This window comes from Anolis carolinensis, unplaced genomic scaffold, assembly GCF_035594765.1.
Source record: "Anolis carolinensis isolate JA03-04 unplaced genomic scaffold, rAnoCar3.1.pri scaffold_11, whole genome shotgun sequence".
In the NCBI taxonomy this organism is placed as follows: Eukaryota; Metazoa; Chordata; class Lepidosauria; order Squamata; family Dactyloidae; genus Anolis; species Anolis carolinensis.
Genome location: NW_026943822.1, coordinates 21,585,581 through 21,606,694, shown reverse-complemented (window position 1 = coordinate 21,606,694; position 21,114 = coordinate 21,585,581). Strand labels below are relative to the sequence as shown.

Below are 21,114 nucleotides of genomic sequence, written 5' to 3'. Positions count from 1 at the left end.
TCCTGCATCCTACAAAAAACAGAACAGAAAACTGCATTGTGGACAGATGTGGGCAAAACATCAGGAGAGAATGCTTCTGGAACATAGCCATACAGCCCGGAACACTCACAGCAACCTAGTGATTTCAGCCATGAAAGCCTTCGACAACAAACTGCATTGTGTTAGCTCAATATGTACCAACAGAGAATTAAGAAACTTTTTTAAAACTTTGCCAGTCTGCAAATTCTTCCTAGCCTAATATAGGTGCTGCTGAATTAGGAAGTAATGTTTTCAGTGAGTGCATCCCTTATATCAATATGAACCCAAGCAATGCTGGATAATTTTCCTAATTTTGTTTTGATACATTGCCTTAATTGTACTGACTTCAACCTAACATCAGTTTATTTCCAAGCATTATTACAAATAGAGTGGCCTTTGTTATCTATACTGGACCAGAAATAGTTTGCAAGTAGCTTTAGGTTCAGGGTTACAATAGCACATGGGAAAGTGATGTCCTAAGAGATGTTCATTCTAAAATATAAGCCCAAATTTCCCCTCCCAAGCCTATCCCTTTGAAGGTTTCAAAATTATGTGCTAAACAGTGCCTGATACTTATGCTACTATTTATCTGTAAGAATAACTTTCCTAGAGAGGTCAATTCTGCTCCCGCCTTTATTTATTTGTGCTTCCGATATGGAGAGGGACTATGATGCTTGCCCATTTATGAATCACAGGGATAAACAGCGCCAGGGATCCAATGATCGAAACCAGAAGGAACGTCCATAGGAACACGCGATCCAGCACCTGTGCTGTGAATTTCCAGTCCTCAACCACCTAAAGAGAGAACAACAGAGAGAAAAGTCAGCCTCTCTTCTTAATCATGTTCAGATTTCTAACTTTATATTCATCAGACTAAGCCAAATATTAGCAACAGAAACTATGTACATCCCTATAAATAACTGGCAAAATTCCCCATACACTCTAAAACTAACTTGAAGTTTTAGTGGTATGTTCCAGAGAAAGCCTTTCAGTCGCCATTGCTCACATGCTTCCAGGGAACAGAAAGTTTGCTTTATATTTATTTCGCTGCTGTTGGAAATTGGCTAAACCTGCACACATGTGGAAGGCTGAATACATTGGAACATTCAGCCCAAAAGTGTGAACGCTGAATGGCTGTAATTCTCAGCTTCAATAATTTTTCCAAGAGATTCCAAAGACTGAATTTGGGATCTTTTGGCATATAGCCAGGCCTTTTTAACCTGTGGGTCTCCAAGTATTTTGGACTTCAGCTCCCAGAATCCCTGAACATTGAACAAGCTGGAAATAGAGGAGTTTCTGAGAGTTGGAATCCCAAACTCCTGGAGGTCTGTGGGTAGAAGAGGCCTGACATATACAAAGCAAAGCATTGTGAAAACAAACACAGATGAGTTTTGAGTTGCTGTGAATTTTTCAGGTTGCATGGCCACGTTTCAGAAGCCTTATCTCCTATAGTTTCGCCACAAGCATGTGGACAATTTCAACAGAAAGGAAATCATGAAAATGGGGAAAAAAGCTGGTTACCAGTATTAAAAAACACCAGACCCAGGACAGTAAATAACGAACACCACTCAGAAACAGGAGAACTCCAGACAACAAGCAATCAAGAGCCAGTTAACACCTCCCAAACAGAGGATGCCTGCAGGCAACAAAGGCCAGACTACCTCTATGCCGATACCTTCACTGATTGACTTTGCAAAAGTCATGGCTACTCAAATGCTAACTCAAGCTTGTGAATTGAAACATTCACACTTGCTTTAAACAGACAAGGGTTCTTTCTCCCTGGACATTCCACAGGTGTATATATACACTACGTTTGTTATGAAGATACCAGCCACAGATGTGGGTGAAACGTTAGGAGAGAATGCTGCTGGAACATGGCCATCCAGCCCAAAAAAGTCATAGCAACCCAATGATTCTGGCTATGAAAGGCTTCAACAATACAGAGATGATTTTTACTGCACAATTGTCTCTGCTCCACTTCCAGGTATGTAGTTCTGAATACACCACGGCCAATACACACACCTCACGTACTTCATTCTCCTTGGCGATGTGCCTCGTAATGTATCGGATAGAGCTTAGAGCAGCTTCCAAGGTGTTTCTCGAGGGTGGAGACCCATTGCTGCTACAATTCCCCTCGTCCTCCTCCTGAGCACAGTATCTGTCCACGTGGCTCCGCATGCAAAGCAGTTTGGGAAGTTTGTGCAGAAAGATTCTGCGGACCCAAGGTGCCATGGCGCTGTGCGTGGAGGAGGAGCGGTGATGGACATTTATGGCGAAGACAGTGATGACGATGGACAGGGTCACAAAGATCATTGTAAACACCAAGTACTCGCCGATCAGAGGTATGACTTTGGACGACGAGGGTATGATTTCCTCAATGACGAGAAGGAAGACGGTCAAAGAGACCAGGACGGAGGTGCAGAGAGAGATCTTCTCCCCTTCGTAAGAGGGAAGGTAGAAGACGAGGATGGTCAAAAAGGACAGCCCAATGCACGGTATAATGAGGAACAGCGTATAAAAGAGAGGTAAGCGCCGAATGATAAACGAGTAGGTGATGAACGGATACCAGCAGCACCCGTCGGTTCTATTCCCCCGAATGCCAGTCGCTGCGACTATTTCCCATTCTCCATTATCAAAGAAATCCCTCTTGTCGACTTCTTTGTCCACCAGAATTATATCAACCTGGGAGCCATCGTAGGTCCAGGAGCCAAATTTCATGGAGCAGTTTTGGAGATCAAAGGGAAAATATGTCACGTCGATGGTACAGGAACTTTTGTAATTCGCTGGCGGAGTCCAAGAGATAGTGCCGTCGTGTCTCACAACGGTTTTTGTAGAGGTTCCTTCGAAACGGCCATCTGCACTGAAAAGAAAAGTTACCAAGTATGTAGCGGGATGTTTCCAACAAATAACACTGGGAATCTGCTCTTGTTATTTTTTTTTTGTCATCAAATTTGGCAAACAACAAATCTATTCACTTTTGTTTTCCTGACAATATATTCAATTGGTTAACACAAAAAATGTTAAAAATAGGGGATTAAATGGGATTTCATTTAACAGTATTGCGGATGTTAGAGATGTCAGGTTCATCCTCAATAAAAGACTAAAATCTCCTCTGTAAAATATTTAGTGAGTCATATCAATTTTTTTTAATTTAAAAAGATTATGAAAGCATTTTGTATGCAAATAACTACCAAAAATCACTAAACGCTTACTTGTCATACAAAACGATGTCAGGGATCCATATGGAATCGGAAGGAACACGGATAGACGTGATTCCAGCATAGTCTTTAGGGTCCCACTTCAGCTTTTCATCAACCCATTCCTACAACAAGATGGTTCTTAAAAAATCCTCATTTTTCAACTGCTAACTTGAAGCATTTAGTATAAAAAACAACCTGTGATTTGTATAGCACTTTGTCAAAATTGTTCATTATTAAAATTACTAATTACTATTACACAAATTTGGCAACAACAGAAAAACAAAAGGAACTCTTTTGGAAACTTTTAGATTTTGCAAAACCCAAGGAAAGTGATTCACTGTCATCACCTCCAATTATATCAACAGAATTACAATTATTTTCTAGAAAGTTTAAACAATTTGGTCAAATAATCCCTTTCATTATCACCTTTGCAGTCAAGCATTTATTGAAATTGGTTGTCCCTTAATTCATACACCAATTCCAATCTGTAGTAACCTCGTTACAGTACACTGTAGTTCAGATGGCCTTACATCCATGTAAATGCAGATAAGAGCAGCAGCCTGAACATAGGAAGCTGGATGCTCTTAAATTAATGCATTGAAACAATCCAGCTCAGTTATCTAATCTATAATCTCCCCGCATAATAGAAAGTGATTGCTCATTTTGTTTGTAATGTATTAAGCTTACCTGCCTCAACCAAACATTTGTGGTCATTAGCTGATTTTTCTCATCCTGTTGGAAAAGCAAAGTGACATGTATGATATATGATTTACAAGCTTTTCTTTGCTCTCAACAATAGTTGATAGCATACAGCATCCTTTCTACAACTATCTTAGGGAACACATACACCCCTAATTTAGTATGTTATGGATGTCTGACAATGTGTGGCCTTCGGTATCTGCAGGGATTTGGTTAAGTCCCTATTGATAACACTATGTAACAAAATTTTGGGGGGAAAAAACCTGTTCCTGGCTTGAAAGTGTTATTTCCTGTTTAATTGTGTGGTCCTTACTTTGAAAGTAGTTGTTTCTACTCCAGAAACATCATTTTTGTGGCTGCCACAAACTATGTAGATTTGGTTGAGACTCTATGAGATATTCATTGAAAAACTAGTGCATTTCATTGAAAAACAAAGTACATTTCAGCTGCCATGGGGCACTATATATTCTTCCAAACACCAAATCTACTAATTTCTGAAGACTAAACCACTGAGGTTCATAAAATATGGCTACAATTGGCAGAATAAGTACACTCACGCTGCATTTCTCCTTCTCCTTACATAAGTCTCCTCCAAAATACATCAACCTTTTCCATCAACATCCTTTCAATGTGATACAGAGGCTCCATGTCACAATCTTCACAACATCTGCCTCCAACAGCTAACTATATTGTGCAAAATAGAAACATAGCAGGGGAGTCTTTTAACATACCACATCCACCAACTGGGAAATTGCAAGGCCAAATTTCACTCTGATGGTATCATTCAAGCGCTCCACCGGGCGCACCCATCTTTCGTAGTCTTCAAATAGGTACTTGAACAAGCGGTCTTCGCTCTTAGCAATGAAGGAAGGTTCGGATGTACCTGTAGAAAAAGCAAATATGATAACATTGGTACCTATAAAACACACAATTTATTATTTCTTCTATGTATTATCACTACGTGCACTACAGAAGGGATATTGAGGCATCTAGAAAGTACTTGAAGTTACCAAAGTTACAAATTACACTATGTAGCCAAATTTGGCCCTTACCGCAGCATCCAGAACATTTTTATACTATACTAAATATATGAGCATATAATGATCGGAAGCATAGAACTCACATGGTTCATTATTTCGTATTAATACATGCCGCTTTTGGAACACACTTGGTTCTACTAAGAATGCTAGAAGAAACAGCAGCAGATACAGAAAGTGTGGATTGCTGCTGATGCAACACAATTTTGGCTTTCACATAGCATTTATCATGGCAGAAGAAAGAGGTATTTACGTAAACATCAGTAGCCTATAGCCAAGGATATATCTGTCGGGTGGATTTTGCAAGCTTAACTATGAACCAGTGGGAAATTGAAGCATTACTCGGTTACTTAAAGAGCGCAATTCAGCATGTATATGGCATGCCCTATTATAGCACTCTCTCCCTCCCCATCCGCTGGCTTCCTCAGATTAAAAGCTTAACAGGGCAGAGAAATGATCCCTTCTGAATCATTTGGAAAGTGTCTGACATTGTGTAGACATCAGTGTAGGTGAGGATAATTACTCAAGTGCTGGCCTCACAAGCTATCTGACAAAGTCACTGTCAATAACAATAATGCTCCAGACAACGCTCATCTGATGTGTCGGGGTGAAAGGGTCCCCTTGTGGGTTTCGCCAGCCATCTGTTCAGGGGAGAAGAAATGATGCTAAGTGAACAGGCTGATCCTATATTCAGAAATAAGCCCTGCCAGAGCCCAAGCACGCATAGAACATTCCAAAGCAATATAATGTAAATGTATAAATGCCAGAAGAGGTCAAGGGGAAGGTAAAAGTGCATCTGCACTCTCGAAATAATGCCGTTTGACATCACTTTCACTGCCATGGCTCATTGCTATGGGATCTGGAGAGCTGTAGTTTTACAAAGTCTTCAGCCTGCTCAGCCAAAGCATGCTAGTGCATCTCCCAACAACTCCCAGGATTTCATAGCATCAGGCCAAGGCAGTTTAAGCAGTGTCAAAAATGAGTTAATTCTACAGTGAAGATTCACCCAAAGAGTTGCATGGAAAAAAAAAACCTCAGAAGGGAGAATAAAATGAAAGAAAAAAGAATTGTGAGAGGTAAAGAAAGATGGTTACAATGCATATTAATATTACACACAATTTGTTTGTTGCATAGATTTATGGACAGAAATTGCAGTTGTGTGCCTTCAAGCCATTTATTTTTTTGTGTGTCAGGAGCAACCTGAGTTGCTTCTGGGGTGAGAGAATTGGCCGTCTGCAAGGACGTTGCCCAGGGGACGCCTGGATGTTTTTTTTGATGTTTTTACCATCCTTGTGGGAGGCTTCTCTCATGTCCCCGCATGGAGCTGGAGCTGATAGAGGGAGCTCATCCACGCTCTCCCCGGGTGGGATTCGAACCTGGCAGCCTTCAGGTCAGCAACCCAACCTTCAAGTCATGAGGCTTTAATCCACTAGGCCACGGGGGCTCCTACCTTTTTCATTTATGGTGGTCTAATTGTGGTGATGTCTTGGCAAACTTTGTTCTGAGAGAGTTTGCCTTTCCATCCTTCCTCTGAGAGAATGTGACTTGGCCAAGGTGATCCAGTGGGTTTCCATGGCTGAGTAGGGATTCGAACCCAGTGTCCTAGATCAGCCTCAAGCCACTATATCACACTGGCTCTCATGGGTAAATTTACTAACTGACAATATATGGAAATAAGTATGCAAATTGCACACAGCCCTCAGGCTTCAAGCAAGAAGCAGATCAAGCAGATGATGCTGCAGGAGTTGTGTATTGCTGCACTGTTTATAGCGGCACTATTGTATAACAACCATCTTCCTGTGAGACAAGAATATCCCTAGCCTTTTGCGGTAAAAGGAGAATACTGACTTTCACAACTACAATTGCTGATACATCCACATAAGCATTTTCACTCCTGGAGAGCCTGGTGTTATATAACCATCCTCTTTAATTTCTCTGCAGGATCCTGGGGAAAAAATCCTTATCTGAAGCACCCATTAGACAATCAAAGGAAAGGAAAACCACAGAAGCAAGAATTTTAAAAATAGCAGTTATTTCTTGAAAACACTATCTCTCTCCCCCCCCCCCCCCCCACATTTGTACGATTGAACATTTATGTCAAGGCACCTGCTCAACTTAATAGTTTCAAATCAGTTTTTCTTAGCAATTTAAAAGTTGACCCATATATTTAGTCTTTAAGAATGAAACACATACACAACTTTTGTTCAGTGCTTATCCCACCAGCCACTGTTATGTAGAGGTTTGAGCACTGAACTAAGACTCTACAGACCAGGGTTTGAATCACGGTTTGCAAGTCTTAGACTCAAAGGAAGGCAAATGTAAGCCCCCCTGAACAAATCGTATCACGAAAATCCCATAATAAGGTCACCTTATAACTTGAAAGCATGCAATAATAACTACCTGACAAGTTAAGCACAAGGTTCAAATATATACATTATAAAAGTATCTGGATTCAGCTGAAATTGAAAAGCCTCTTGCTCTCACTGTTAACATATAAATGTTGCATACATTTTATTTGTTTTGTCACATACTTTATTTTAAGATACTTTCTGTTCCAAGCACTCATCTCTGAATTATAAACCTTAACAGAATCAAACAAAGCAGATTCCCCATTCCCGGTAAATACGTAGGAAACAGTATCAGGATTAAGATACATAACTGTATTTACTAGGCAAATGTCTACAAACAAGGAAACAAGTCCTGCAGATGTAACATTTTGGCTGCATTGTGAGAAAGCAAATGGCTTAACTGTTGAAACCTAATGAGCAAAAGCAATGTGTACAGACAGAAGCGACCAAATTGTGTGACCTTTTGTGTTTAGGAAATAACTATAATACAAGAAACCTGTATTCACATATGTTACTGTCACTCATCACTGCTCTCAAGTCTATTTCAATTAATAGTAATCATACGATTATATATACATATATGCAAATGTACTGTAGTATAGATTTACACACATTTCCATATAGATTTATGAATAAGATACATCTATATATATTTTCACAGTGCGTTTCTATAGAGTATATACAGTAAATGTGTACATATATAGACTTTGATAAATAGCAAGTTTATAGGGCTGTTGTATGTTTTCCAGGCTGTATGGCCATATTCCAGAACTTATATGTGTGTGTGTGTGTGTTTGTGTGTATATATGTACAATATTACCTATAATAAACAACACTAAGAAACTCTATAAGCTTCATAGGATTGCCAGATATTTTATGTATATATCTATATCTATCAATACATTTTATAGTATACTCTGTGTGTGTGTGTGTGTGCGTGTGTGTGTATATATATATATATATATATATATATATATATATATATATGGGAGTCCTCATGGTGCAGCGGGTTAAACCACTGAGCTGCTGAACTTGCTGACCGAAAGGTGGTCGGTTCGAATCAGGGTAGTGGGGTGAGCTCCCGTTGTCAGCCCCAGCTTCTGCCAAACTAGCAGTTTGAAAAATTGCAAATGTGAGTAGATAGGTACCTCTCTGGTGGGAAGGTAACAGCGCTCCATGTAGTCATGCCATTGGCCACATGACCTTGAAGGTGTCTACGGACAATGGTGGCCAAAGTTGGACACAACTAGACTTAACAGCAGGGGAAAACCTTTAACTTTACCTATATATATATTATTATTACCTATAATAATATTCAACACTAAGGAACTTTATAAGATTCATAGGGTCGCTAGGTATTTTATATACACACACACACACACACAGAGCAATAGATTTCTATATAATATGCTGTATATATATATATATATATATATATATATTCTACAATAATATAGAACACCCAGAAATATATCCTACAATATATTTCTATATAGTATTCTCTGTGTGTGTATAATAGTTATATATATATATATATATATACACACACACACACACACACACACACACACATATAAGAAACTTTATAAGGTTGATTGGGTTGGCATATATATACAGTAGAGTCTCACTTATCCAACACTCGCTTATCCAACATTCTGGATTATCCAACGCATTTTTGAAGTCAATGTTTTCAATACATCGTGACATTTTGGTGCTAAATTTGTAAATACAGTAATTACTACATAGCATTACTGCCTATTGAACTACTTTTTCTGCCAGATTTGTTGTATAACATGATGTTTTGGTGCTTAATTTGTAAAATCATAACCTAATTTGATGTTTAATAGGCTTTTCCTTAATCCCTCCTTATTATCCAAGATATTCATTTATCCAAGCTTCTGACGGCCCGTTTAGCTTGGATAAGTGAGACTCTACTGTATATATATGCACACACACATATATATCCTATAAATAATATATGACAATTAAGAAATGTTATAAGGTTGATAGAATTGGCATATATATATATATATATAGAGAGAGAGAGAGAGAGAGAGAGAGAGAAAGTATATCTGTGTGTGTGTGTGTGTGTGTATATATATATATAATCTTATTATTATAATTTATTACATATAGTAATATACAATACTTAAAACTTCTATAAGATTCATAGGGTTGCTAGATATTTTATATAGCTCTAGATCAGGCATGGGCCAACTTGGGCCCTCCAGGTGTTTTGGACTCCAACTCCCACAATTCCTAACAGCCTACCGGCTGTTAGGAATTGTGGGAGTTGGAGTCCAAAACACCTGGAGGGCCCAAGTTGGCCCATGCCTGACCTAGAGCACAAAGAATCACAGAGTGAGAGAAAGTTCATAGCAAATGCATCTCAAATAAAGACTCCAAGGCAAGGCATTGGCCCGAGCTGTCTCCCCTTCGTGTCCTTTCCCCATCAATGGCTTCCCGGTTACCTAGGGAAGGGGCTCCGCTTCCGTCGCTCTCGGGGCCTTCCCAGTAGGAAGAGGAAGGGCCCAGGAGGAAGACGAGGAGGAGGAAGGCTCTCGTCGCCGCCATGGCTCCGTCCGACGACGCCTCAGGATCCTCCGCTGCGGCACCGGCAGACAGAGCCTCCAAGTCCCGCCGCTCACCCGCTGAGGAGGAGACCACGCCCCCAATTAGGCGGGGTCTCACCAAAGCCTCTCCCACTCCGTTTATTTTACCTCAGGAAGCTTCTGTCACTCATGGACAGCCGCGCCCAAGGCTCCTCCCACTCGCTTTATTTTACCTCAGGAAGGCCCTGTCGCTCAAGGACTGAGGTGAGGCCACGCCTCAAGAGGGCGGAGCTTCACCCAAACAAGTACTCGCGGCTCCTCCCACTGTTTATTTTACCTCAGGAGACTCCCCTCACTCAACGGCCGAAAGGAAAGCCACTCCCCCAGTAGGCGGGAACAAAGAAGAAAGAGGCGGAGTCTCACCAAAGCGCTTCCCACTCCGTTTATTTTACCTCAGGAAGCTTCTGTCACTCATAGACAGGGGGAAAGCCACGCCCAAGGCTCCTCCCACTCGCTTTATTTTACCTCAGGAAGGTCCTGTCGCTCAAGGACTGAGGTGAGGCCACGCCTCAAGAGGGCGGAGCTTCACCCAAACAAGTACTCGCGGCTCCTCCCACTGTTTATTTTACCTCAGGAGACTCCCCTCACTCAACGACCGAAAGGAAAGCCACTCCCCAGTGGGCGGGGACAAAGAGGAAAGAGGCGGAGTCTCACCAAAGCGCTTCCCACTCCGTTTATTTTACCTCAGGAAGCTTCTGTCACTCATAGACAGGGGGGAAAGCCACGCCCAAGGCTCCTCCCACTCGTTTTATTTTACCTCAAGAAGCTCCTGTCGCTCAAGAACTGAGGCCACGCCCCTAGAGGGCGGGGCTTCATCCAAATACTCATGGCTCCTCCCACTGCACTTATTTCACCGCCAGCCCTATCCCTTTGAGTGCTAGGCCACGCCCCCAAGTGGGCGGGGAAAGAGGCGTCACCAACCCAAACACTGCTGGCCCCGCCTACTCTTGAGAGGCTGTTTCTGTGACTGAGGCGGAAGCCACGCCCCCAAGAAGGCAGAGGAAAAGGGACCTTGCTATTGAGCTGCAGAAAGTATAAAGTGGGATTAAACTGCAATAATTCCACAGTGTAGACATCTTAATAGTGCTCTAATTGTGTAGTGTGAAAGCAAGGCCCTCAAAGTGGGTGGAGGGAAAGGGACCCTGCTGTTGAGCCAGGGCAGTTAAAGTGGGATTAAAGTGCAACATTTCCACAGTGTAGACACACCCATAGTGTAGTGTGAAAGAACCCCTAAGGGTTATGGCTGATGGGATTAGCAGTCCATGCAACATCTGGAAAACCAAACAATTTCCTTCCCTGAGCCACATATTTGACTTAATAAATTAAAGCCTGAAAGGCCAATGCTAAAATATGCGCTAGCAATTAATATGCTAATTTTTGCAAATGGTTATTTCGGTATGCAATAAAATGCACTTGACATTATCCTTCAGACAGTTTCAAATTGGACTGTAAAATTCTGCTTTGTGGTCTTCTGGCTTAACTAAGAGGAAATGGTGGAATATAAAGCTCAATGATAGATTATAGATTGCATCTCCAAAAGTGTAAGCGAAAAACAGCTTTCTCATCCTTCTGATGAAAAATTGATGAAAATATGCAGTGTTGTGATGTTCACCAATTGCCTAGGTTTGCATTATAACACTTAGAGTGAATATATACATGTATATATATATAACAAAGTCAAGACAGCAGTCATTGCTCTGAAATGTCAAAGATATTAAGTGCCTGAGGCTTATTACAGTGCACTGCAATCAATATAGCAAAGCCAGGGTGAAATAATATACGAAGGGGAAAAGGCAGAGTAAGCAGCTTCTTCTAAATTGTTTGTGGCCTCTATTACATTTCCTCATTCACACAATGGACGTGCCATTTATTTCTTCTTCAAATAATAGAAATAATTGTTCAAAGTAATGGGACTGGGAATTGGTTGATCACCTTGAACAAAATCTTGTTATGACTATTTAAAAAAATATAAAATCAAAACAGTGAATAAAGAACAACATTTAGAAGACAGGGAAATTCTAGACAGGAAACCATCAGGGCCAGTTAACACCTCCCCCAGGCAGTAAGCAGCCAGACTTTGAAGCTGCTAGGCTTTTCAATGCTAATCAAGGTGATCATCTGCAACATTCACACTTGCCTCAAGCAGACAAAGAGTTCTTTCTCCCACCCTGGACATCATTCCACAGATATATAAACCCCACTTGCCTAGCTTCCAACAGACCTCACAACCTCTGAGGATGCCTGTCATAGATGTGGGCGAAACATCAGGAAAGAATGCTTCTGGAACATGGCCATACAGCCCAGAAAACTCACAGCAGCCAAGTTGGAAATGGCTTGAAGACACACAACTATATACACACAGTTATGAGCTATAAAGGTCAAGAATTTTGTGCTAACTTGACATAAAAAACATACCATTTGAATTGAATCAGTTCATTCTTAATGCTTTGTTTTGCAAAGTCTAAGACAAAATTACATCTGAAACAAAAAAAAGGAGATAGCGATTCTTTGTTCCATTAAAATCTTATTTCTCTCCAGAGAATTCAATGATCTTTTCAACAGATCAAGTGCAATGCACTTAGCTCCCAATTAGTGAAAAATGTCCACAAATAAGGATCCAGCTGATAATACTGTTCCGGGGAGAAGGAAGACCTAAAAGTCACTGGCACAATTAAATTTCATAAATATGAAAGGGAATATTAATGGATTATAATCAGAGCTGAAAGACAAGGCGTACTTACTGGGGAGAATGTCTCATTGAACTAAAAGAGTGTACTTCTGAGGAGACATAAAATATTGCATTTTAAATTTGAGACTAAATTAAACAGGGTAATTAGAATATGGTGGTCAAATCCTACATATTCCACTGCCGACTGATTTTTTTGTGCTTTCCAGTTGAAGGCTGGGTTGATGTGAGATTTCATGAAAGCCATCTACAACAAATTGAAGACTATTTCCACAACTAAAAGTGGTGTAGAAAAGGTACATATCTACAACCAAGAATAGTATAGAACAACTCTGCCTTCTCCTTGGTTCCCTGGGCAAAATAATAACTTTAAAAAATAAGACAAACACCATTTTTCTGCTAAAGGTTTTCCAAGCAACCATAAATACCAAATCTAATTGTTTCTTTTCAGGATCAGCATATTAGATCTTACAAGCCAATCAAAACTCTTGACAAAACCATTCCATAATTTTATTATGTAATATAAAAAGAAATAAAGATGAAGAACAGAGACATTATTATTCACCGAGGGAAAAAAAGTTACCGCTTCCAATGGTGAAAGGAGCAGTTCAATAAACCAAGATTCATGGCTCCTCGACTTCGCTGTTAAGGTCAGTAGTAGTTTATTGAAATGGCCCTCCGCCATTGTCAAGGTGCCTGGTTTATTTATCCTTCTCTTTTTGTTCTTTTTCTTTCTTTTCACGCTCTGCTTTGGCTTCTTCCTCTTCATGTTGCTTTATCAACACTTCCACTTCTTTTTGCTTCAAAACCCTGATTATGGTCTTCCCGTTCTCTCTCGTCAGGGTCGCGATTTCAACTGAAAGAGAAAGCATTTATATATTTAAATTGTGCCAGTAGGGCTAATTCAGATAGTCCTCTAGACCAGGCTGAGGGGGAAAAGGAAAGGGCCTGAGGCTGTTAGGAATGGTGGAAGTCCAAAACACCTGGAGGGCCCACGTTTGCCCAAGCCTGCAGTAGTGGCTACAAAGTTATTGGGGAACAGACCTGGTGCTTCAAAGGACAGTCAGTTCTCTACATCGACTGAGATTAGTGTTGCAGGAAAAATGCAAATAAATCAAACCCAACAATAATCAAATCAGAAAATGTTAGCTTTCCCCCCTCAACCGCTTAGAACCCATCAGGAAACAATATTTATAACCCAGGAACACAAATGGTGTTACATAGTGTTATTAAACAGAAATGTAGCAAGTGAAAAAAGGACACTTTCTATCATTGAAAGATACAGTAGAGTCTCACTTATCCAAGATAAACGGGCTGGCGGAACACTGGATAGGCAAAAATCTTGAATAATAAGGAGGGATTAAGAAAAAAGCCTATAAAACATAAAATTACATTATGATTTTACAAATTAAGCACCAAGACATCATGTTTTACAAGAAATTTACAGAAAAAGCAGTTCAATACACAGTAATGTTATGTACTAATTACTTTATTTACAAATTTAGCACCGAAACATTGCAACATTTACTACAAAAACAATGACTACTAAAAGTCAGACTCCCTTCATTAATACAGAACCTTGGATAAGTGAGACTCTACTGTACTGCTATTCATATTTTTTCTAACAAGCTTCTTGCACTGCATCACTCTTATTAAGGGACAGAATGAGAGAACAGTTGTCCCCAGAGAGGCAGAAAGAATATCTTACGGTGGGCTATTAAATATTTATAGTCAAAGGCGCAGAAATGCTCACCTTTCTCTGCAGAGAGTTTACTGACATCCATGGTTTTGTTCAGAACCTTGACAGCTAAGGCCAGGGCGGATTTCAAGGTCATTTCTCCCTCTTTGTAGTCTTGCTTTAACATCGAAACAGCTGCCTGTTAAAGAAGGCAAGAGCTGAGACTTCGGTTTTTACTGCAGGTTTGTGGAGGCAGCAAAACAAGGTTAGCTCAAACTCAGCTGCAAAGGTTTCTCTCGTAATCTTCCTAACACAAATGATATTTTTCAATACATGGAAAAGAAGCATTTCAAACAGAAGAGGCAAGAAACTCACCGCGCTATTGTTTCCAATGCAGGTGGCTTTCCACCCGCCATAATTCCCACTGGGATCACTCTGGTACAGCTGGAACCCATAATGCTTGTCCCAGCCGATGTACAACAGCGAAACACCAAAAGGACGCTTCCCTGAGAAAAGGCAAGGTTAGGAGCGATTGGAATTAAGTAGCATCATTTGCCAAGAGCCCTACTTTGAGAAAGTCAAGCCGACTGCAAAATCTTTTCCTGTGAACTAGGATTTAATGACTTCTGCTACTCGAGATAAGCTCTGCATAAATCCCTCACGGTTTCTTTCCAAGACATTGGAAACCTTTGACGCTCATGTGGTACCTTCTCCCTGGTTTCTGGGGAGAAGTTAATACTTAAAGGTGATTACTTGCAAAATATCTGCAGTTTTTTAAAAATAGAATGTTCTAGGACTGGTTCCCCCCCCCCCCCCCCAATATTATTCTGAAGTATGTTTTTGCCAAATAATAATACCTGAAGCAAGTTCCGAAAGGCAGACTTATCTAACTCATGGACAGCACTGTTAACTAAAAGGCAGAGATTGAAAACAAGTTTGCTTCCTTGTCTTTTCTATGCTGCATAGAAAATTCAGGGCAGTAAAGGACAATTTGTCCTATTCGCTGAACTGATTTATCTACACAAGATTTTTTTTTAAACCCTCAGTCGGCCCTCTGTCACAGTTTACTGCCTGAAGAAGCTCTTTCATCACAGTTGAAAGCCTTTAGCCATCATTTTTTATAGGACAGGCTGACATTCACTTTTTTTTTAAGCTCTCTCCTTTGACAATTCAATGAAATAAAATTACCCCCAAACTGAGTGTAAGCTTGCTTGATATCGCACAGGGCTGTTACCAACTGCTCACAAGGGATCGGCTCTTGATATTGCAACAGATACCTAGAACATAACAACAGAAAATAATATGCTAATAATACAAATGCAAAGAATTACATTTTTAAAGAACTCTTGGAGGGGTGAGCTGTAAAATACCTAATGTTTCAAATAATTTTTACTCCCCATTAATGCAGGTAGAAAGAATGTAAAGCAGACATGAATTAGCACTCTGTCAACTAAAAAAAGGCAGAACAGGTACATAGCAGGAATGAGAGACTGCCCACTGACAGTCACATTTTACGAACACAAAAATGAAAAATCCATTAAAAAATAGAAGATCTAGCAAGTTTGCTTCATGGACCTAGACACTAATTTCACTTTAAAAGTTCCAACAATTCCTGAATACATACCTCTGTGCAATTAGCCTCAGCTCATTCGTTAATACATTGGCATCTGAAGTGATTCCAGCCACGCTGCAAGCCATATCCCTGAAACATAAAGCACACTGGGTTAACCTTATGTGTACAATGTTCCTTTTAAGTATGATTTTGCAAAGAGGCAGCCTTTCATAGCACTGCTTTACTCAGCTCCTGCTACAGTGATCGCTTCACTACATAGTTATTGCATCTCAATTACATTCGACTGATATATGATTTATCAATGTGCTTCAATAATAAAATGCATCGCTATCTATACTCTAGGTACAGCAGCAGATTGGGTGTGCTGGAGGGAAGACTTCAGAAAATATGCAGCAGATATCAGAGAAAAGGCCTTTTTTGGGTCAAAGTTTTTGCGTCAACACAGAAACGAATGCAAAAAAGATGCAGATCCCTCCTGCATTCTGGACAATAAGCACTTTGCATCCCGGCTTTAAAAAATGCTTTTCTTGCTGAATTTGAGATGGATACTTAATAGCCACTGCTCCAGCTGAAAGAAACAAAGTGAAGTAATCTAAGGGCTGGATTTAGTAGCAAGGGTAGATATAAATAACTGAAATGGAACGAATATGATGGTAAGCTGGTTTGCTGATGTGGCAAAACATCTCCCACTAGCCTTCAGGGTCAGACAATGGAGAGAAAAGGCCCTGCTTGTATTGACCCTGCAAAGAATATTAACTGAAACCAGAGCAGAGATGCATCTGTATGAAGAATGGAAATAAGGTGGCCTTCCAAGATGTTGGACCAAAAAGTCAAGCAGCTTCTTGACTGGTAAGTTTTACATCAAATTTTGGAGAAGACACATCTACTTTACATAGAGAAAATGAGTCTTATTGAGACATTAACTTTGAAAGAAGAAAATCTGTAAATGAACTTGAAAGGAGAAGGGAAACAGACAGACCAGCAGTTAATAATCTAAACTAAAAACTTGTAACGTGATTATGTTATGTGAAGACAGTTGAAGTGAGAATACTAAACAGGTACATGCATAGAACAAGCATACTCACTCGTTGAGCTTGTAGATTTTTTCTGAGAAAAAGACTTCATCCAGGAGTTTGTGGATGTTGCGCCTTTCTGCTGCCAGCAGCACGCCATCGTTTGCTAGGATCCCAAGGCAGGTCCCCGCGTGCCCAATGGCTTCCATGGCATATTCAACCTGATACAGTCGCCCTACGTTTGGGGAGAAAATTGGGATCAGAGGCCATATCTTCAGAACGGAGTGAAAAATGTTTTCCCCGCTTCCTCTTATAGCCACGTTAATTACCTTCCGGGGAAAAGATGGTTGTTCGGGAATCATATCTTCGAGACTACAAGGAATGTTGAAGAACTTCAATGATGACACATACCAGCTTTTGACACATAATGCATCTGAGCAATTGCATATTAACCAATGTATTTGCAAAACACCATTTTGGAATGTAGCAGGGACCCCTGATGCTTTTTCATCGCTCAATTAAATCCCAGATTATAGAAGCACCTTTTCCTTGTCACAATACATATCAAAAGGACTCTGTGCCAATCGACTGCCAAAAAGGAAGGGACATTTATTCCTGAAGACCTATTAACTTCAGTGCTTAATTGGAGGCACATGAAACTGTTATAAAGGAGCCCACATTAACTAATAGATCTTGAATATACAGCAGGGCTTCTATGTTAAAAGGTATTTTTTTTATCTGAGAGAATACCTCACAAGGAATTTCTTGGACCTTCAGCACAACTCTTGGTCAAATTAAGCTGGATATTGGCCAAAGAACTGTGCTAGAGATTCCTAAACAGAGCATATTAAACCAGCAAACTTTATCAAATCTGATAAAGTTCAGCTCAAAAAGTGGAGGGTGGACTGTACTATTGAATAACTCATACCTTATTCTACATAAACCTTCCCCACCACATTTAATTATACTTTCCCCCCCACAAACTACAGTACTAGAACCAAAAACTCACCATTGTGTTCCTAGGTCTGTGCTAGGCTGTAAAAAAAAAACAAAAACAATGCTGGTAAGAAAACATAGCTTCCTAGTCCTATCATACATAAGACTGCCAAGAAATATATAATACCAATTCAAGATTTCTTCTGCTGTAGTGATTGTGAAAGCAAAAGTAGAGACACGTCATCAATGTCAATTAATCCCGATTCATAAAGTGTTTTTGTTCACAACACATTGCAAATGATCAATGTCACTAAACAGTTACAAAATACCACTTGACTGATTTTCAGATCGGAGTGCAAAGCACACAGCCTTCAGAATGATGCTGTTGCGAAGAAAAGCTCAGAAATTTGGAATCATGCATTCTGAGGTCAGGAATGGCATTTAATTTTCACAGGGGTTTTTTTAGCAAGAAAAATACAACACTGAATGAAACATGTAGAATAATCACAGGATGTCTTAAATCAGGGGTCCCCAAACTAAGGTCTGGGGGCCACATGCGGCCCATCAAAGCCATTTATCCGGCCCCCATGGCGGTGGCTCCCTCCTCTTCCACCGAGGAAGGCGCCTTCCAAAGCTTTGCTTGTTTATAATGGTATTTTAAGGGGGGCCCTGGTGGCACAGTGTGTTAAAGTGCTGAGCTGCTGAACAAGCGCACGTTGTTAGCCCCAGCTCCTGCCAACCTAGCTGTTTGAAAACATGCAAATGTGAGTAGATTAATAGGTACCGCTCCAGTGGGAAGGTAATGGCGCTCCGTGCAGTCACGCCGGACACATGACCTTGGAGATATCTATGGACAATGCCGGCTCTTCAGCCTAGAAATGGAGATGAGCACCAACTCCCAGAGTCAGTCACGACTGGACTTAACGTCAGGGGAAAACCTTTACCTTTTTAATGGTATTTTAATTATTATCTCATCAATTATTACAGTAGAGTCCCACTTATCCAACATAAACGGGCCGGCAGAATGTTGGATAAGTGAATATGTTGGATAATAAGGAGGCATTAAGGAAAAGCCTTAATTAAACATCAAATTAGGTTATGATTTTACAAATTAAGCACCAAAACATGTTATACAACAAATTTGACACAAAAAGTAGTTCAATACGCAGTAATGCTATGGAGTAATTACTGTATTTATGAATTTAGCACCAAAATAGCACGATGTTTTGAAAACATTGACTACAAAAATGCGTTGGATAATCCAGAACGTTGGATAAGCGAGACTCTACTGTAATTATTAAGGGGTGCTTTGCTAGTGCTTTTGGTGCACAAAGGCAGAAGGGGGTTGGACTAAATGGCCCAAGGGGTCTTTTCCAACCCTCTTTATTATTATTATTATTTACAGAAGGACACAGAATAACACAGCAAACGAGATATATATGCTGGATTTCGTATCACAAAATCACAAGTCGAACACTTCCCAAGCATTTAGGACTGTGTGATTTATTATTTTTATTATGATTATTATGATTATTATTAACATTGAGGCTGCATTTGTTTCCCTTTTGTTTTTTTACTTCAAAATAAGATCTGTGCAGTGTGCATGGGAATTCATAGTTTTTTTTTTAAAATAAACTATAGTCCGGCCCTCCAACGTTCTGAGGGAATGTTTGGGGACCCCTGTCTTAAACCTACACCTGCTGATAGACTCTGTAACAGGCCTGGGCCAACTGGGGCCCTCCAGGGGTTTTGAACTTCCACAATTCCTACCAGCTGTTAGCCTGTTAGGAATTGTGGGAGTTGGAGTCCAAAACCCTTGGAGGGCCTCAGTTGGCCCAGGCCTGTCCTGGAGAGAGAGAGCCTTGCAGAGTCATCCTCACCCCATGAAGGAGGCCGCGCTCGACGGGGAGACCAAAGGAGAAGGAAGAGAAGGGCTGAGGGGACGGGAATAGTTACACGGAGGCCCCTCGAAGGCTCCGGGCTCGGGCAGCCTCGGAAAAAAGGCCGACTAGGCCGCAAAAGCCCCCTTTCCCCCTCTGAGAGATTACACTCACCCTCAGTTGCCTCAGCCGGTTTCCAAAATGGCCGCCTCCCCCCGCGCAGGCGCACTGAGCTAACCATAGGGAGGAGGCGTGGCTTCAGGCTGAGAAAGCGATAATCGGAAACTGCCATTGGCTCGCTGTTTCTTCGGCCCGGACTTCTGCGTCGCCAGGGACGCCATGATGAGTGTGGGCATTTGAGATCTTGGCAGCCCTTGATAATCCTTGGATACTATCCAATAAATCCCATCTGTTCTATATATATTCCATGTATGTATGTAATATATTTTGATTGTATTTTTAATGATTTCATAGTTTTCACTGTTTTTAATACTGTGTCTAATGCTATTTCAATGTTTATGTTTGTACATATTTTTATTTTTTTTTCACATTATTGGCAGCTTTGCGCCTCTTAAGAGAGAAAAATCAGGATATTAACAACAATAATAACAACACATAATTATTCTTAAAACTTCTGCCTTCTTGGGGCACATGTATCATCATCATCATTATTATATTGCTTTTTTGATTTTGTGTTGTACTGTACATGATTATTTTTGTATTGTTGTAATTGTATTATGATATGTTGTTTTTATATTTTGCTATATTGTATTGTTCTGGGCATGGCCCCATGTAAGCCGCCCCGAGTCCCCGTTGGGGAGATGGTGGCGGGATATAAATAAAGTTTTATTATTATTATTATTATTATTATTATTATTATTATTATTATTATTACTTTTATAGACCGTTCTCCCTATAGGTTCTCAAGGTGGCCAAAAAAAAATCACACAACCTAATCAAAATGTAAAATAATTAATGATAACATAATTATTCTTCATACATCTGCCTTCTTGGGGCACATATTTTTTATTATTATTATTATTATTATTATAGACCTTTCTCCCTATAGGTTCTCAAGGTGGCCAAAAAAATGTAAGATAATTAATGATAACATAATTATTCTTCATACATCTGCCTTCTTGGGGCACATACATTTATATTATTATTATTATTATTATTATTATAGACCTTTCTCCCTATAGGTTCTCAAGGTGGCCAAAAAAATGTAAGATAATTAATGATAACATAATTATTCTTCATACATCTGCCTTCTTGGGGCACATACATTTATATTATTATTATTATTATTATTATAGACCTTTCTCCCTATAGGTTCTCAAGGTGGCCAAAAAAATATCATGCAACCTAATCAAAATGTGAAATAATTATTGATAACATAATTATTCTTCATACATCTGCCTTCTTGGGGCACAT

At 40.1% G+C, this 21,114-nt stretch overlaps 2 protein-coding genes across 3 annotated transcripts; both read right to left on the bottom strand.

The window, feature by feature from the left end:
* Nucleotides 1-635: 635 nt before the first annotated feature.
* On the bottom strand, nucleotides 636-10,114 carry chrna5 (cholinergic receptor nicotinic alpha 5 subunit). 2 transcript variants are annotated; one of them, XM_062963548.1, is made up of 6 exons: nucleotides 9,774-10,114; nucleotides 4,649-4,800; nucleotides 3,906-3,950; nucleotides 3,231-3,340; nucleotides 2,050-2,878; nucleotides 636-813 (listed from the first exon to the last, which is right to left on the bottom strand). In XM_062963548.1, exons 1-6 carry the CDS (start codon nucleotides 9,874-9,876, stop codon nucleotides 652-654), a joined length of 1,401 nt encoding a protein of 466 aa, XP_062819618.1. In that variant the 5' UTR covers nucleotides 9,877-10,114; the 3' UTR covers nucleotides 636-651. The 2 variants fall into 2 exon arrangements, with proteins under 2 accessions (XP_062819618.1, XP_062819617.1); XM_062963547.1 differs by having other exon boundaries at nucleotides 2,041-2,878; nucleotides 9,774-10,101.
* A 2,982-nt stretch (nucleotides 10,115-13,096) lies between these two features.
* psma4 (proteasome 20S subunit alpha 4) lies at nucleotides 13,097-19,935 on the bottom strand. Its single transcript, XM_062963553.1, has 9 exons — nucleotides 19,855-19,935; nucleotides 17,874-17,899; nucleotides 17,194-17,236; nucleotides 16,937-17,099; nucleotides 15,903-15,980; nucleotides 15,467-15,555; nucleotides 14,654-14,784; nucleotides 14,354-14,477; nucleotides 13,097-13,456 (listed from the first exon to the last, which is right to left on the bottom strand). Exons 2-9 carry the CDS (start codon nucleotides 17,874-17,876, stop codon nucleotides 13,302-13,304), a joined length of 786 nt encoding a protein of 261 aa, XP_062819623.1. The 5' UTR covers nucleotides 17,877-17,899; nucleotides 19,855-19,935; the 3' UTR covers nucleotides 13,097-13,301.
* Nucleotides 19,936-21,114: the final 1,179 nt, after the last annotated feature.